The 19,836-nt window shown below is 32.6% G+C and overlaps 2 protein-coding genes across 2 annotated transcripts in view; both read right to left on the reverse strand.

Annotated features, from left to right (window-relative positions):
* LOC123701960 lies at positions 1-3,561 on the reverse strand. The gene is made up of 3 exons (XM_045649595.1): positions 1,358-3,561; positions 893-1,049; positions 1-104 (listed from the first exon to the last, which is right to left on the reverse strand). Exons 1-3 carry the CDS (start codon positions 3,458-3,460, stop codon positions 1-3), a joined length of 2,364 nt encoding a protein of 787 aa, XP_045505551.1. The 5' UTR covers positions 3,461-3,561.
* A 550-nt stretch (positions 3,562-4,111) lies between these two features.
* Positions 4,112-19,836, reverse strand: part of LOC123701830 (transcription factor AP-2-epsilon) — a 70,860-nt gene continuing 55,135 nt past the window's right edge. Inside the window, exons 6-11 of the mRNA XM_045649409.1 lie at positions 15,339-15,393; positions 13,692-13,878; positions 8,963-9,081; positions 8,121-8,263; positions 7,511-7,678; positions 4,112-6,155 (exon numbers count right to left, since the gene is read on the reverse strand). Of these exons, the coding sequence (XP_045505365.1) occupies positions 6,048-6,155; positions 7,511-7,678; positions 8,121-8,263; positions 8,963-9,081; positions 13,692-13,878; positions 15,339-15,393 (780 nt within the window). The 3' untranslated portion in view covers positions 4,112-6,047. The remainder of the gene's footprint in view (positions 6,156-7,510; positions 7,679-8,120; positions 8,264-8,962; positions 9,082-13,691; positions 13,879-15,338; positions 15,394-19,836) is intronic.

Below are 19,836 nucleotides of genomic sequence, written 5' to 3' on the forward strand. Positions count from 1 at the left end.
TCATGCCATCATTATACCATCATCAACATATGAAACAGCTCGTTGGGTATCTTCTTCGATCACATCACTTTCTTTTTTCTTTTTATAATTTCTTACAATTATGACTGTAAAGTAAAGACAGTACAAAATGTAATTACTTACTTAGTAAAAGGGTCAGCTTTACATGTATATGTGTATGGGGCAGTTTTGAACATTTTATTCAAAAGTGCCCCAGTTATTTTGATCAAATCTGCCCCAATACCAACCTTCACAAATAAAAAATTTTGGACGTGAAAGTAACTTGTGTTCAATGATCTCATATTTGTAAATACTTTGTCTGTAATACGTGAAACACTATAAAATAATAACAACTCGAATATAATACTTACGTTTTCAGTAATTTGCATTTAACCAAAAAAATATTTGTTTACTTTCGTCTCCGTCAAAGTAACCGGCAATATTTTCGCAAAATGACACTGACATAGACGTTAGTTGACAACTGACAGATGTGTAGTTCGGTGTTACTAGTATTAAAAAGGTGATGGAGGTCGAAAACAGTAAAGGATGCGTTCATAAATCGAATAATTCAAAACTGCCCCTGTTCTAAACTGCCCCCCTCTCCCCTACATCAAGTAGGTACCTAAGTCTAAACTTATGCAATAGCGCCCCGCGATTTTTACCAGCAAATAACAATATTAATATAGGATAAAAAATAGCCCGCTATATATGTTAATTCTTTGTAACAACTGTTATCTGTCAGTGAATATCCCGTTAAAATCGGTCCAGCCGTTCCTGAGAGTAGCCCGAACAAACAGACAGACTACATACATCCATATGCATTTAGTAAAAATGGGTTATTTCAATATTAAAAACACCACACCAATATTATTATTGGTATAGAATATAGATACACCACATTTGTATTTTGTAGGATAGGCAAGATTTAAATAAAACACATAAGAAATTGGTAAATTTGCTATAATATTTCTTTGAAAAGTATGATGTAAATCGAAAAATTCTTCAGCAGCGTTCCCTTTGACTAGACAATCATTAACAGCTCTTTGTAGTGTCTGAAAAAAATACAAAAATATTTAGAACCTAAGATTTATATTCTTGAAGAAAAATTAGGCAAGTGTGAATAAAAATTGATTCATTATAAATTTGTTTAAAAATATTACAGTCAGTTGCAGGACAGTCCTAAATATTCGTATTATTTTAAGCGAGCGTATAGCTGTTACGGTCTAACTGATGGGTCAATAATTCTTCGAATGGCGAAAAACTGGAAATATTTTGTTCAATATTTGTAATATTATGGGAAATATGAAACTTAAAAAGTCTTATAACAAAAAAAATAAAAAAAATCAGTGAATAAACCAACCTCAACTACTGAGTATAATGACCAGTTCACAACCATCTCTTGTGATCCCAAAAAACCATTCCCGACCAAGTTTGCCATAAAATTACGAATATCAAGCGCTACTTTCGCATTTGTACTCGTTACTTTTAATACAGGTCGAGAGAAACCATCATTTAATATTTCTATATCAGCTTTTTCGTTGTTGACATAAAATTGGAGGGTAGTTTGAGATTTCAAAAAATCTTCACTTGATATGAGTTCTTTAATATATTCACATTTTCTTGTATCAAAAATATTTCCTATATTATATTCTTTAAATATCTGCTTGTAATCATTTGGTAATTTGGCATAAAACACCCACTCATAAATATTAATTTTCATAGGATTTTTTGCAATACTAAATAAAGTACCAAATTGATTATCGACTGTTTTGAAAATTAAGTCTTCTAGTTCACTTCCATTCTCCTTCAAATAAATATGTTTTGGAGATTTTCTAGTTTTTATAAAATATTCAGATGTTAGTGGAATATATTTTTCATGCAAACATGTCCATAGGTTTTGTTTTGTATCTAAAACACCTGGTATCCTTGTAACAAGTTGCAAATTTATAAAAAAATTCTTCCTCAAGTCCAAATATTTCGTTTTCAATGTTACTACGATATCTATTTTTTTAAGTTCTTCCAGAATCTTCACTGTAGTTGTTTTTAAAATATTTTCATTTGTTAATAATGTAATATGAATCCTAAGATCGCCAAATAAATTTGAGAGGATTTCTTTGAAGTTTTGTTGGAGGTGTGAAGTTGTAATATTTATCAAAAAGTAGAAAGAATCCTTATAAAATATATCTTTAGGGTCATCGGCAAATATTAAAACATTGTCCGAGTTTAAAATATCTTCATAATCATCGAAAACAGTAACATTATAGTGGATAATAGTATCCATAAGATCTTGTTTATTTGACAATGCTAGAGTGGTTATATGATTCTTTTCTTCATTAATTTCCTTAAAAAGTTCTTGCATTTTATTAACTTCATTTACTATCCTTTCTAAGTAGTGTGAATTGTTTAATAAAATTTCTGCGGAACAATATTCTTCATTGGATATAGGTTTCAAGTATGAAGATTCATCATCAATTGAAAATATATAAATAAAGTTTGTATAAGTAGTGCAAACTATTTGGTCATTGCATTTAACAAAATCCTTAACTTGTTTTACAAATAATTGTTTAAAAGAAATACTGTTTTCATATATATTATCTGCTTTCCACATAGAAGAACCATCGGAATATAAGATACAATCATTTGTTTCAAGAAATTTATCTATACAACTGTTCATATGTACTATGTTATGTGATTTTTCTTTATTTAAGTCTAATTTTATAAATGTACCAGATGAAAGAGCCATTAGTACTTGAGGATGGTTCCGATTCAAAATTTTTACATCACTTATTTCAGTGGGACAATCAAAAAGTTTGATTAAAGTGATTTTATTATTATTGTGGTAAGTAAATAAGCAACCAAACATTGTTCTTTTGTCAAAAGAAATTATTATTAAATAGTGGTCCTTCCAAACACTATCTTGGCAATTAAACATTTCCTTTACAGTATCAAATTCTTGTAGAGACAGCGCATGTAGGTAAAGTAGACACTTTGTGCTATCTAATGAATTCTGTACAAAAATTTCTTGTTTTCTAGTCAGTTGAAAGTCTACATTCATTTTATATAAACATATGTAACAAATTTCATTTTCCTTCTTAATACATATTACATCACTACCAATGTTTTTCATTGTTATTATGTTTTGGTCTCTCGGAGAGAAGGAACTTTTAAGTCTTTTTGTAGCGGAATGTTTAAATTTTAAAGATATTAAATGCACATTCCCACTGTAATCTAAGCAAAGCAGGTAGTTATCTATAAGCAAAGATTCTCTGATTTGAAACTCGGGAATTATTATCTTGGCTGCATCTTCGAAATTAAAATGTTCGTGGATAAATATTTGGTATTTGTTCCATAAACATAACATAGAATTGGATGCATTGTAAATTATGTTCAAGCTACCGGTCAATTTGTGTCGATATTTAAAACACTTTTTGTTCACTTCTTCATCATCACTTATATCAATCATTGTCACTTTATTTAAACAGTACAAAAAGTGGACGATTATCGCATAAAAAATAAATACTTTGAATTTTGAAACTAAAAGAAAGTTAACAAAAATAACCGCGGCTTTTTTTCAAATTTGGAAATGTCATTTTTTCTTAGAAGTCACTGTCCACTGACATTTCGATTTGACAGAATTGCTTAAAGTTGCCATTTCATAGCATGTCGTATGCAACAAGCAGAATCAGTTTAATTAAAAGCATAACGTCTTTTTATTCACCGCCCGCTTTCCATTGTATTTAATTGATTAAGGAACAATACTGTAGTCTTGAAAAAGTAGAGGAAAACCCACGATTTTATTCTATTATAATATTATGTAAAAGAATGAAAGGTTTTTGAGGATAGCTCAATGGCCAATGGGTTCAGCCAGCCCTTTCGGTGGAAGCTCCCAATCAACTTATTCTTTCTATCATTTAATATTTTCGTATTCCATCCATTTCACACAATAACATTTCACAAAAAAAATGGTCGCAGGGAAATGACGAATTCAGAGAACTCACAAAATACAAATAACGGCAAATGTCGAATATAATTTTTTATTTTACTTTACGTTTTTACTAAAATGGTTCGTGGTTTATTATAGTTAGTTGTGTTTGGCTACAAAATCAAACAAGCGTTTCATACTTTTCTTTTATTTCAATCTGTTTTTCATAACATACATATTTACACAAAACAGTTTTACAATAACTTAGAAGTTATGAATACAAAAATAAACGTTAAATTAACATTACATTTCTTTAAATTCTTGGCACACGATTTCTGTTACAATACTGTTATATTTATAACGATTGTTAGACATTAGTTAATTTTTACATTTCCAACTTCTATGTCACATTAAGCCGGCTACTCACTTCTTGCAGCAGGGGCAATATTGGAATTACACCCTTAATGATTGTGCTCCTTAATTGTGACGTGTATAGGCAAGCAGTGAGAATTTAAAGAACAACTGAAATTGTTCCGACGGCCGCGCCCGCACCATGCAACCGAGATTGTACCAATATTGCCCTTGCTGCAGGTACGTGAGTAGCCAGCTTTATGTACTTTTTTTGTCATTTACGAAAACGTTATGTGACCGCATATACGGACTGGCACGTATTATTTCAAGTCAAAATTACAAGCTGTTTTAATATTAAAATAAACTAAAAAATCACAAGTATACATAATTATTCACCTTCCATACAATGTCTGAATATTTTATTAAGTCCACACAGAAGGGTAAAGTGACGTAAAGCAATACTAACTCCCATGTAAGAAAGAGACAGAGCTATGTAGGATGCAAGAAGCTTATATCTAATACACTGGAGATTGCACTATGAACGTTGACTTGTCACGGGAAGGTATGACCTTGAATGACGCCTGGTTGTTTTTTGTCCCTTTCACACCTAACTTGGCAAGTTGGTGTGAAAGGGATGAAGGATGATATAAGCTTCTTGGTAGGATGTCAAGTGCCATCACTTTCTTACACTGGAATTAGTGCTGCTTTAAGACCTCACGGTAAGTCCTCAGGTTTGGTAAAACGACTTTTTTTTGCTGTGAGTGGACCCAACATTAAATCATAAGTTTGACCAAGGACATAGCAAGAGTCTACGTAATATACTGAGGTAGGAATTGCAATCAAAGTTATTTTAAAGGTAATACTTTGAATTAATTAAATGGGGTGCGAAAACAAATTTTACCTTAATATTTTAAGTTAAAATTGTGAAATGTCTTTAATTATTATAATAAATACATAATAAACACTTATCAATTGAAAATCTATTTAGACTCGCATTAAAAACTAATTGGCACACGTTCACAAAGAATCTAGCAAAACTATGTCTAATTACAAATTATTAACTAAGGAGGTTCGACTTTAAATAATTATAACTGACTGAAAAAAATCTTATACTGTATTAATTTTTCATCTTACTTCAATTATTTACATTTACCTTGATATGTGTGTCTTATTGCGCTGGCTCATTGTTATTAAAAATACTATTTCTTTGAAGAGAATACAAAACGGGCAATATCATAAACGCTTAAATTTATAACTAATTTATTTTATCTATATTTACAAATTCTCACAATCTTGAGTATTTATATAATTGCACTTTATTTGTATGCGGTTTTGCTATAAACGCAAGTATTTAATGTTATAAATGCATGTTATTCCGACTATAGATTACTAAAAAATCAGAATCTAAGTAACAAAACCACAAAGAAAAATGGTTTAAGTACAGAATTTATAAAATACTATACGCATTTTTTTGAGCTGAGTAATGAGCAAAAGTTTTAGCTGTAAGTTTATAAAATAAAAAAAACATTGTAGAATTTGTACGCAAGAAGTCGGTTAACAAAACAAATTCATATTTATACAAATCGAGTGTTAAAAAAAAAACAACTTGCAACGGCAGTGACAATTTTTTCGTTCCATAGACTAATAGAATAATAGACCACGGAAGTAGTAAGAACAACGTAGTTCATAGAACTTCCGTAACTTATTTGACATTTACTTTGACAAATAAAATGTTGCCAGTCAAATAAAATGTTCAAGTCGTTGTTCGAATTATCTGCTACTTCTTGATGTCGGGGTCCATTTTTGTCTTGTCTAACGATGAGGACACCATTCCGCTTTGTGGGTACAATTTGTCTAAATGCTTCAGGGATTCGTTTAAAAAGTTCTGTAACAAGAAAATTATTTTTATTAGCAATACAATAATAACATAACTCAAATATTATCCAAATGCAACTATTGAGATTTACAACTCTACAAACTGACATGAACATCGAAATATCACAATTTGGACTCGACGATCGACTTAGCCAATATCACTACATAGTGTAAAACAAAGTCGCTTTCTGTTTCTATGTCCGTTTGTATGCTTCAGTATTTAAAACTACACAATTTTGAAGCGGTTTTTTTTTAATAGATAGAGTGATTCAAGAGGAAGATTTTAGTATAATTTATTATGTTTTAGAAAAAGCGGGCGAAGCCGCGAGCGGAAAGCTAGTTGTGTTATAAAAATCGAATTAAATCTTTTCACATTGCACTGATTTGACCTAAATTGTATTTATTACTAGCTGTTCCCCGCGGTTTCACCCGCATTGCTCCGCTCCTGTTGGTCTTAGCGTGATGATATACAGCCTATAGCCTTCCTCGAAAGCTATCTAACACCGAAAGAATTTTTCAAATGGGACCAGTAGTTCCCAGTGCCGGCATGAGGGCCACTGATACCCCGGGCGAAAATATTGTGGCGCCCACTTGAGGGAAGCAATATCAAGTGTTAGGTTAACCAACTTCAGACCTTGGCGCCCTGGGCCATTGCCCCTCTTGCCCCCCCCCCCTAACGCTGGCACTGGTAGTTCCCGAGATTAGCGCGTTCAAACAAACAAACTCTTCAGCTTCATAGTATTAGTATAGATGTACCTGTATAGCAGTGAGCGCGGCCACTATAGCGGGCCCGCCGAACCCGTGCGAGATGAGCGAGAAGTGAGTATTAGTATATAGATGTACCTGTATAGCAGTGAGCGCGGCCACTATAGCGGGCCCGCCGAACCCGTGCGAGATGAGCGAGAAGTGAGTATTAGTATATAGATGTACCTGTATAGCAGTGAGCGCGGCCACTATAGCGGGCCCGCCGAACCCGTGCGAGATGAGCGAGAAGTGAGTATTAGTATATAGATGTACCTGTATAGCAGTGAGCGCGGCCACTATAGCGGGCCCGCCGAACCCGTGCGAGATGAGCGAGAAGTGAGTATTAGTATATAGATGTACCTGTATAGCAGTGAGCGCGGCCACTATAGCGGGCCCGCCGAACCCGTGCGAGATGAGCGAGAAGTGAGTATTAGTATATAGATGTACCTGTATAGCAGTGAGCGCGGCCACTATAGCGGGCCCGCCGAACCCGTGCGAGATGAGCGAGAAGTGAGTATTAGTATATAGATGTACCTGTATAGCAGTGAGCGCGGCCACTATAGCGGGCCCGCCGAACCCGTGCGAGATGAGCGAGAAGTGAGTATTAGTATATAGATGTACCTGTATAGCAGTGAGCGCGGCCACTATAGCGGGCCCGCCGAACCCGTGCGAGATGAGCGAGAAGTGCGTGAGGTGGCGCTGTATCGCCGGCTCCAGCAGGTGCGGCGGCCGCGTGTTGCACAGCGGGGATCGGTCCTGGTTCAGCAGGTCCATCACTTCTTTGACCACCTGGTGGAGATGTTTTATGGTTATAAATTTATAAAGAAAATAAAAAATTCGATCACGAGGCGGGACTCGAACCCGCATCCTTTCGCGGCATTCCGGGGCGGATGCCTGACCAACTCAGCCACTCGTGACCCGCCAGAGCGTGTTTTATGGTTGATGCATTTTTTACAGAAATTTAAGAATATGAAAGTATTTTTTACTTTGAGCGGTCACTAAAAGCGGTTCGACGTAACATAGAGCTGAGTTCAGTCTGCAGTCCATTTTTGTAGCGCAACTCTGACATAAATCAAGGTGTAATATATGTGAATTTTACTCTTTTAAAAAGTGAGACTGACTGGTTGGGAATTTTAGTCACAAAAAATACATAAGTCCTACACACACTCTTTTTTTTAATAGCACTGGCTGGTTGGAATTATTATTTTTTTCTTTCTTTTTCCCCGCTCACCTGTTTAGTGGCCTGCAGCAGGTCGCGTCGGCGTCGCGCGTCGTGCTCCGCGTACTGCCGCGCGAGGTACTCCGCCAGCGCACGCGCCGGGAACTCTGTCTCGCACACGTAGCCGAAGTCGCGCGCTAAGTGCACTGCTTCGGCTGGGGGAAACAAAAATAAAATGGTTTAGGTATTTTGAGGAATAAGTTAGTAATTTATCATAAATTACGTAGACGAAGTCGCGTTAGGTGCCCTGCTTCAGCTAGACGAAATTAAAATAAAATGGTTTAGGTATTTTGAGGAATAAGTTAGTAGTTTATCATAAATTACGTAGACGAAGTCGCGTTAGGTGCACTGCTTCGGCTGGGGGAAATAAAAGAAAAATGGCTTAGATATTTTGAGGAATAAGTTAGTAATTTATCATAAATTACGTAGCCGAAGTCGCGTTAGATGCACTGCTTCAGCTGGGGGAAATGATGGAAAATTGTTGATTATTACGCATGTTTTGGGGACTAAGCACATTGCACACTAATTATATAGTTAATCAAAAACTACGCAGTTGAAAGTAATAAGTTAGGTGCACTGCTTCGGCTGTGAGGGTAATTTCAAATTTAGCAATCAATAATGATTTTAAATGCGTTTTAAGGGGAAAACACCAGGCATCTTAGCAGCTAGCCATTTATAATTGGTATGATATTGAAAAAGATTAAACTCTGCATTAAAACTACTAGTACCTATAGTTTTATACTGTGGTTTTATATGATCTGTGATTAAAACCAATTTTAAAATTTAAATAAATAAAATGAGCAATCATGAATTTACTTACAACAAAATATAATAGAGAAAAAAATTAAATTTACCTTCTACAAGTGAAGTGAGTAATGTGACATTAGCGGCTTTCCGTCTCCCCGCTGGTAGGTTCAAACCAATTTTTTCTAATTTCTCCCTTAATAATCGACCACCATTTTTGCTTTTTGCCCTGAAATAAAAAATACATTAAATTATTAACTTAAGGGCATTAGAATAATATAAAAAAAAATATCTAATATCCGCACCGTCATTCGCGTAGACGTAGTAAACAGGTATACAGTTCTTAAAATATGATCACGTGTTTCAGCGTGAACGACTTAAAAAAAAAAATCCATACATATTCTGACAAAACATTGTTTTTACTACAGAATAAGAATGTCAATGTTTTACCGGGAAAATCGTTCCGCACCTATTTATTTTGACAAATGTGATTAATGAACTTGTTACTTGAACATCTAATTGACATGTTTATATTGTAAAGTTGTTTTTAAAATGCAAATGTTTATAAATTAATGATGATGGTTTTATAGTTACCTACTACAGAATACAGATATACATTTTTTACTAATCAGAGCTAATATCATCTTATTACATTCAAGAATCATCCATCATAACTTTATTACGTCAATGAAATCAATATTTTTTTAATATTTTTTACGACAGAGCACACGAAATTATTGACGTATAGAGCAGCTACCGCCCACAAGATTGAACCACAGATAAGTGATAACCTATCTATTACCGCCAAAATGATTGACGTGTAGAAAGCGGTCTAAACGTTGCCCTTTAAATAAATACCCTAAGTACACGCAGTAAAGTGTAAATTAGATTAACGATGTTTTCTTTTTAAATTTATGTAATGTTGCCAGTACGTAACACGCTACTGAATTAATGAAAAAAGTTGGGCTCATTAATAAAATTGTTTTTGCTTGGCCTTATCAAGGTATCTAGGAATGTGTGCTTGACGCTTGTTATTTTGATTGAATATTAAAACTTTAGTTTTGGTATGATTGATAGTGGAATCAACTTAACTTTAAAATTTCTTATTGTTGTTTTATTAGTAATTCGGTTGCATCAGATGTTTGATACACATCCGATATAACCAAATGAAAGATATTTAAAGTAATGGACACACCCAAAATTTTTGATATCTTAAATTTTTTATTAAATTGATGTGTTGTAACTTGTAAGACTAATAATTGCTTCATAAAAAATAACGTTCAGAATATACTGCATATAATTTGTTTCAAACACATTTCTCATAGGTACCTTATTTATATGCAAATTATACTGGAATACTTCAAAATCGACAGACCGATGCGTAATCTGATATTAATTGAAATAAAAATTGAGTCTAACTACGTAATTGTTAACTATCGACCCAGTATAATAATTGCTACCTACTATATAGATAATGAAAACTGTGTATGTGCTATTATTTCAAATCGCTTACAATTTTGATTAAAACAAGCTATGATTATAACCGTTATATTTCAGTGTACACTTTTTTAAATAATGGTTTGTTCATACAACGCGTTAATGTTGCCAGTAAATAAATTAACTATGACTAAAAGTGTCGTTAAATTAAAATTGGTCCTATTTATGTGAAAATTAAAATTTGTTTTTATTTTTTTAGGGTTTAATGAGACTTCAGTTTATCTACGCAGTAAAGTTTATTTGCTTCAAATATAGTAATAAATTATTCCACTTACAGCGTATTTAGCTCGCAGTACCTACTAATCATTACTGCCATTAATTTGAACAAGTTTAATTTTCGCTCCATTAGTAATTACATCGAGATCCAATTGGATACATTTACACTTTAGTACGTAATTATAAAATTTGTTCGTTCAGCGCGTGCTGCTTTTTATCGTCCGATCGCATACCGCCAAACTGTCTGGTCATGATAGGGTTGCCAAAACAGAAATTTAATTAAAAAAACTTATTAGATTATTTTTTTTTACATAATAGTGTGAACTTTGTGATGTATTTCAAAATTTATTGGTTTAAACCAATAAATTTTGAAATACAAAAACCAGGAAGACTTTATATTATGAATCTTCGTGGTTACTAAAGTTTTTAGCGGTTTAATTTTATTTAAGAACAACTAGAAAAGTGCTTCTAAATTGAAGCTTATTGAATTAGTACGAAAGACTTTTCGGCGAAAGGGAATAAAATGGCTTTCTTTACAGAAAAGCATCAATATAAAATATACATACCTAGTACTTATAGAGACGATATTTATTGTATTTGGGATGAAGGATATCATCCATTTCAGTGCTGAAGACTTAGTATTTTTAAGAACAGCAAGATGGTCTTTAGTTATTTCGTTAAATATTTTGATAAATGTGATGTTATTTAATACATGGATGGTGGCAGCCCTAAGCAATATTTAAGATATCCAATTATTCCTGAAAAGGCACACGTAATGAATGTATGAAGCCATTTTAAACGTATACGATTGGTCGAATTTGCCGAAAATTGGTGTTATTCTGTTTATTTTTTTGTAATGAAATGGAATCGAATTAATTTGGTTAATTTACGTACAATTTATGTTAAGGAGATAATATATTATACATGAAACTTTTTAAAGTCTCAGCATCGCAAATCAAAATTCCTTATTGTGAATGTATTGAATACAATGTAAAGAAAATGTAGCATTTCCAGATGGATATTTAATCATTACGTAAAAGAAGTCGGGTGACCCAATTAGTTTATAATATCATCATTATAACTTTCTAAGGATCTTTAACGCCACCTTAATAGCCTCAATTCTATAAAACCAACGTCTCTAACTTTATTTTTAATTGTCTTATTTTAACAGTCAAATATATTTTTAATACTTATAACTCCATTTTAATTTGCAAAAATGATGGTGTATACGTTTGTGTACATTGTGTATTTGAGAAAAAGTTAGGTATCGTTCTATTTGATTAATCAGAACAATTATATAAGTAGTTTCTTCACTAGTCCTTTCCACCTAAGATGATTTCTGTGACACATCGATTTTTGACACGTGTAGAGATGTCTTTACTGAAATCGTATCAATTGTTTCCGATAATCAATAATATTTTATATGGAAATGAAATCGATTTGAATAAAGTACCAAAATTAGTTTTTTCGGCATTTCGCCAACAATTAACTAAGGAAACATAGCAAACAACAGCAACAAAAACTCAACAATAACAATTAGTAACAATAACAGAATTATAAACGTAAAGTATCAATATAAAAATGCAACTTGTATACAAGGCTGACGCATTCGTACATACGATTGACTCGATTGACAAACGATCACAAGATGGGCGCCGATTATATGTTTTCCAACTCTATGATTTTTCAACGATCCATTTCATGTACACGAATTGCGTAGGTATTATATTTTTGTGTTATTTTTATTTTATTATTCATTATATTAAACTAAACAATACTGTTTTTGATTTATAAGCTTAAGATGTTTCATTTTTATATTTTTGGTAATAATGCCGCCATAAAATAAAAATATTATGCACTAAAATTATTTTTGCGTTTTAAACATAAAATACGTAATTCGGAACACGACGAAGTGTCACAGGAATCATCCTACGTGAAAAGGACTATAGACGCACAAATTCATAGAATTCATTTTTCATACATGCATATTTGACTTAGAAATTCGGCCATCGACAAAAGAGAGATTCAAGCACAGATCTAACGAGACAGGCAACTATTCGATTCGAATTTAGAATCAATGTAAAACTAAATCGAATGAATCGACATATCGCTAGCTAATGGGCATCAAATATCGATATAAAAGCATCGAGTACACAGATGTCCGATTTAAAGAGATTATCAATCAATAAACGGATATTTGATTTCGATAATTATGATGAAAAAGATACCGTTCGTTCGCATTGTACCAGTTTTATTATTGTTTTGTGTGGAGCTTTCATGTTTCATCTGTCTTAATCTCTTTTATGCTATTTCTTTTGGATTAAATTGAGGCTCTTTCAAGTGTAAAGTATGATGAATTCTATATTATTGACGTTCCGAAATCTCAATAACTTTGTTCGTTAATATTTTACTTTTAAATGTTGGTTTCGTTCAATTATCGTTGTGGATATTAAGTTTCTTATTAATCAACTAAAACTTTTACTGGCTCGTGCTGGTAAAAAATGTGTATAGTATTTGATTTGCCTGTATATAAGACCACAGACAAAAAATATCTGACCGCTAACTGGCGGTTGAAATTAAACGATGTCTAGCCGCAAACTGTAGCAGTGTTGCAAGCGCAAAAAATAACGTGATGTAAATAACCCGGTAGTGCGGTGTGGGGTTGAATCATTGTGTAGTCTGTGGATATAACTGTACATGCTTATTTGTGGTGTAGACGGTGTAGTGGATACCGAACATATTTTCTTCATGGTATATTTGATTAGATTATATCGACTGCAGGAAGCTAGATTCTTTAGGTTACTGCAAATACGTAGGTTTATCTTACTTATATTAAAAATGTAAACGTTAAAATGACGATTTATGGATGCTTGTTTGTTTATCTTTCATTTAAGTACTACTGAACAGTAAACGGATTTAGGTGATACTTTGTGATGTAGCTATTGCTACCAGAATCATACAAGCTATAGAAAAACTTGCCATTGACCGGGTAATCTGCGGATGAGCGCGGCACAGCTCATACATAACATAGCATATTTAAACAATATAATTTCCTTATCGAGCTTTTCTCCCTACGTTCACAAGACACAAAAATTCATAATTATTCAATACACAAATCACACATACCTTCTTAAAACCCCTCCCAGCAGTGAGGCATTCAGACACTCCGGCGGTGACAGCCTCCTCTGCACCTCCGCGACTGTCACCTTGTATTTACTGGTAGAGGAGAGGAGGGACAACCTCCCGGGCACTGAGCAGAACACGTCGTTCGGTGCACATGAACCGGAGGAGAGGCCGTCTCTGCCTTTCATAGCTGGTGGGAAGAAAAGTATTTTAGTATCGTGTGTCTTCTCTTTATAAATGGGTCAACCAAATAGATGGACTTCGCCAATGTTCAGTTGAGTTATTACTGATTTGATATCGTTTGACAAAGTTTGGTTTTGTTGAAAGGAAAGAAAATCTATAAAATTCTGCACTGGAAGACGACGGCAACGTGTTATCTCGATGTAAAGCGTTCGAAACCTCAAGATAAATAGAAATATTATAAGGAATGCATCTCTAAATTCCAATAATTTATACTGATTGAGTACCTATTTCTTTATTTGTCCATATAATACAAAACGAAAAGAGAGCTAAACATAATTTTACATGCACTATAGGGGGCTTAGCACCTCACTTCCATGATTTTCAATGAATAAGTATAATATACTTAATATCCTTACAGTAAGTAGCACAAAATTGCTCAATGCTCATTGAAATAAAAAATCCGGGTGATTATCAAATCCCTGGTGTAAAACTAACAATGGCGCTCTAACAATTCAGCCACGCCCCAAACATGCACACAGCGTGATTGCTATTCTCATTGTAATAACGCGTATGGCAACCCTAATACAATAAACATTACTGTATCATTACCTCAGCACCATGCTGGCTGTTTAACACGTTTAAAAAAAAGAATTAGCTTTTTTTGTAGAATAAAAATCATTAGCGGCCAATTATTTTGTCGATGGCCAGAGTTGAATGCAACGTTTTTCGGCAGCAAATTGATTTGTTGCCGTTTCTTTATACTTCGGAATTTGAAAGAAATTTTGCAAGATTTTTTACGTTATAACGGTACCTACCGTATTATATTATATGGTAGGTATTAATGATTTTATTTAGTAGCCTCGAGTAGATTTTATGTGATTATAATTTCTGTATATCTCTGAGATTTGGAAAAAAATACGATACTACTACACTAATACATAGTTAATCATATTTACTGAAACATTAAACTTAATTTTACAATTTTATTTCAGAAACAAATAAAAAAAATCCGTAACATATTATTTTGCAATCGAAATGAGACTCATCAATCGATAAATAGACAAGAAAAAAGTAGCATCTCATTTCCGTATCCGCATTCGATCGATCCAATTTTATCGATTATTCGCTTGTCCGATCTAAAAAAATCGACACACGTTTCCGATTCGATGTACTGCCTAATTACTGTTTTATCATTGAAACCATCTTAAGTAAAGTATTTGATAAGTTAATAACGTGTGTTATATAGCGGTATTTAAATTACATTTATTATAGATAGAAAAAAAACATTCAGAATATATTTTAATGAGCAACATATTTGCAATATTGAGATTGATATATAAATTCAGTTACTACACAATAGTTTACACAATTAAACATGGTAGTGAAGCGATGTTCGAAAGAAAATATTTTTAATCTGCAGTAGGTATAGATCGGATTTTTTTTTAATTATTTTTTTTAAGCACTCACTTTTTAATAATGGTAGATCTGTCATAAAACCACTTGTGTCGTCCATGCCCGCATTCTGTGAAAAAAAAAACATAGAATCAAATTGTAAAATATTATGAAAAGTATTAAAAAAAAGTAGAAAAAAATTAAACATTATGATACCAGAAAAAAGACACCCTGTATAAAAATATTTATAATAATATGTAAGTCAATATCGTATAGGAAGCTAATCATAGCAAAAAAATAGCACGGAATTCTTTGGAACATTCCCGTAACGTTAAGGGAGGTCTAATTTACTTAGCTTATTAAATTCTTTAGCGAATATATTTGTGTAGTCCATAGAAGGGTATTTTTTTGTATTTATTTACTGCTCTTATGAAACCGTTTAGAAATCGACAGTTTAGAGAAGTTTTTTTTTTAGAAGATCGACAGTTTAGAAGATTAATTGTGAACACAAAAATAAATTTAAGTAAGATGAAGAATTATAATATGTACATGATAAAACTTTTTACTAATACCACTTAATACTTACTAGTAACAAACGCTAGTAAAACTCTATATCAATTTAGATTAGATTAAGGTGATTGCTACGATCTGTTCCCAGCCAATGTCCCGCTAGATGGCGCTGAATTCTACATTTCTAGTTTATTTGAGTTTTTGCGTAATTGGAAAAGATTAAGGTCGTAGGAATAGTCATGGCGATTACTGAATATTATATTTTATTTAAATATGTCATATCATTGCCTTAAAATCCACCCAATTCGGTAAAACCATGCGTTTTAACATCTGTCATTGCATACAGGGTCGTTTACACACACAGACGTATACAAAAATGATAAAGATTGAACTCTAGATGGCGTGAATGTAAAACAAGTTTGGCGTGTATGTATTTGAGTAGTTAGTAGCATATTATATTCTGAATTTCTGATCCATGCCTATTCACTCAAAACTACCTAATAACACTAATGATTTGTAACAGTAAATTATTTCAATAGGTAGGTATTTGAACATTTCCCAACAAGACGTAAGAATAATTATTCGTAGGTATACAAGATACAATAACAAATCTAATACACTATTTATTATTTTATTATTTACTAGCGGTCCGCCCCGGCTTCGCCCGTGGTACATGTTTACGTTTTCTCTCCATAAGAAGTAAGAACCATCCTCGTACTTCAAGGAATATAATAAAAAAAGAATTATCGAAATCGGTTCAGCCGTTCTCGAGTTATGCGCTTACCAATACATTTTGCGATTCATTTTTATATTAGACTAGCGGTCCGCCCCGGCTTCGCCCGTGGTACATGTTTACGTTTTCTCTACATAAGAACCATCCTCGTACTTCAAGGAATATAATAAAAAAAGAATTATCGAAATCGGTTCAGCCGTTCTCGAGTTATGCGCTTACCAACACATTTTGCGATTCATTTATATATATATAAGATTATGTGAAAATAACCAGGAAGGTGAAAAACATATTTACGAAAACATAGTAACATATGGCTGTCGCTACAATAATTATATTTCAATTTTATCTTTTTATACCTAGTAGAACTGGCCGACGAATAAAAAAAATCGTATTAGAATACAATATATTACGGAACAAAAAAAGGATTGTAACTGAATTAGGTAGGTATGTTTGTTTCTGGGCGCACCGTTTTCGACGACGCGACGCGCGACGTAAGCGTATAGGTATAGGTACCTACTTTGCTAAAACAAACTAATAAAATTGTGTGTCTGTCTGAAAATTCGGAAAAGCATATTTTGCAAGTTTGTGATTACTTTGATAGTTTACCGATTTATAATAATTGTAATTGTAATTGTATAATATATAATTTGCAATGTGGTGAAATTTCATAAAAATCACGGGCCAATTTTTTGTTTTGAATCCCACCGAAAATATAATTGCGTTATTAGAATAATTAATTACTATACCTACCCACGATCAATTATTACAATATAGTCTCAAATGCATACTAGAGAAATATTGCAATTTGATTCAATTAAAATGCATAGCATACAAAAATAAATTCACAACACAAGAAATTCCGCGCGCAAATCATAGCGCGTGTCAATGAAATCAAGAATGTTTTATATCAAGCCGACGCGGACGAGCGACGACGCGACGCCGAACAAAAGTACCTACGACGGACGACCACGCTTCGAGTTGCCAAACACACAGCCAAACAACAATAATGAGTAATAAATTGTTTACAAAAAAAACAAGTTTTCCATTTTTCTGTATGAGTAGACAGAACTTCAAAACGCCACCTGCTACGGTTTATATTATGAACGATGGTTATAAAAATAAAAGTTATATTTGTTGGTGTAAACTATTTTATTGATCAATAATTTTGGAATTTAAAACTGTCAACATTGATTACAATAAAACGCAGTTTTATTTTATTACACTATTGTTTTTTTATCAAAACATGTATTTGAAGTACCATATAATATTATGCTGATCCAAGCATTTTCACTCAAAACTAATATCACTAATGATTTGTAAAAGTAAATTATTTCAATATACATTTCATAACCAACAAGTAAGAATAATTATTATTATTCCTACCTACAACAACAAACATAAAACACTATTTACTATGGGAAAATAACCAGGAAGGTGAAAAACATTATATTATTATTTACGATTTCGACGCACTCGACTTTTAGTAAAATATAGTAGGTAAACATAATATTATGGTTTTGATTTTTGCTACTAGTATAAGAAAACTGCGTGTTCAAACTACTTGTTTGTCTGTCTGAAAATTCGGAAGTACTTTGGTAGTTTACCGATTTATAATAATATTGTATATATCGTTGTTTAAAAAATATTCAAACACAATAAAATATGATATACTGATTTATCACTGGTTTCAGTGATGAACTGATGAGTCAATGTTAGCCACTATACTTTCGTCATACGTGTGTATGATTGATGTGATTTGAGGTGATATTTCAGAAAAATCACGGGTCAAATTGTCCCACCGAAAATATAACTGCGTTATAAGAATAACTATACCTACGATAAATTATACATAATACAATATAGTCTCAAATGCATACTAGTGAAATATTTTATTTGAATCAATAAAATAAAAAAAAAATAAAAAATAATAATAATACAAAAATAAATTCACAACACAAGAAAATCCGCGCGCAAATCATAGCGCGTGACAATGAAATCAAGAACTTTCGAGCCGACGCGACGCGGACGACGAAGGAGCCTAACAAAAGTACCTACAATCATAGGCGGCTCGTGACAAAATTGTATGGCCGTGTTCACTTGAAATAAAACAACGAAAATAGGTACCTACAATAGCGTTAGCAGTACAAAAAAAATGAGCACCACATTATAAATGTCTATTTATATTTATACACTAAAAATTATAGAGTATTTCAAAACGAATTCAATTATTATTTAGCAATAATTAGAAAATCCCCGAATTTGCATTCGTGATCGTATTCATAGTGTTTGTCTACACTAATATTATAAAGAGGAAAACTTTGTTTGTTTGTTTGATTGTAATGAATAGGCTCATAAACTACTGGACATTTTACCAATGTTTGCAAGTTTGTGATTACTTTGATAGTTTACCGATTTATAATAATGATTTATAATAATTGTATACTTATATCATTGTTTAAAAATATTCAAACACAATATGATATAGGTACTGATTTATCACTGGTTTCAGTGATGAACTGATGAGTCAATGTTAGCCACAATACTAATCACTTTCGTCATACATGTGTATGAACTATGATTGATGTGATTTGCAATGTGGTGAAATTTCATAAAAATCACGGGCCAATTTTTTGTTTTGAATCCCACCGAAAATACATATATTACTAATTGCGTTATTAGAATAATTAATTACTATACCCACGATCAATTATTACAATTTACAATATAGTCTCAAATGCATACTAGAGAAACATTGCAATTTGAATCAATTAAAATGCATAGCATACAAAAATAAATTCACAACACAAGAAATTCCGCGCGCAAATCATAGCGCGTGTCAATGAAATCAAGAATGTAATTTATATCAAGCCGACGACGACGCCGAACTAAAGTACCTACAGTACCATTTACCTTCAGTGTACAATACAGTTTACAGACCTACGACGGACGAACAATAATGAGTAATAAATTGTTTACAAAAAAAAACATAGTTTCTAAGGTCATTAGTTTTATTTTATTTTATTGTTATTTTCTTTGAACGATTGGAAATGAAATTACTCAATTTTTACACAGAACTTTGATTTATTAGAATTATGCTCATTATGTATAAGATAACGAACGCGAATGCACGACATCTAGCGCGTCTTATGTCTAAACATCGCCTTTCGTTTAGACATTGACGCGCTAGATCTGTAATAAGTATATAGTCTATGCGCTAGATGTCGTGCTTTATGTCGTGTTTCGCTTGGCAAAAGTCACGCACACTACTGTAGAAGTGTCAAATTTTTCCGGTATTTTACTGTTGTTTTTCTAAGTAAATATTGTAAATTA

This window comes from Colias croceus, chromosome 22 (genome assembly GCF_905220415.1).
Source record: "Colias croceus chromosome 22, ilColCroc2.1".
NCBI classification, from domain to species: domain Eukaryota; kingdom Metazoa; phylum Arthropoda; class Insecta; order Lepidoptera; family Pieridae; genus Colias; species Colias croceus.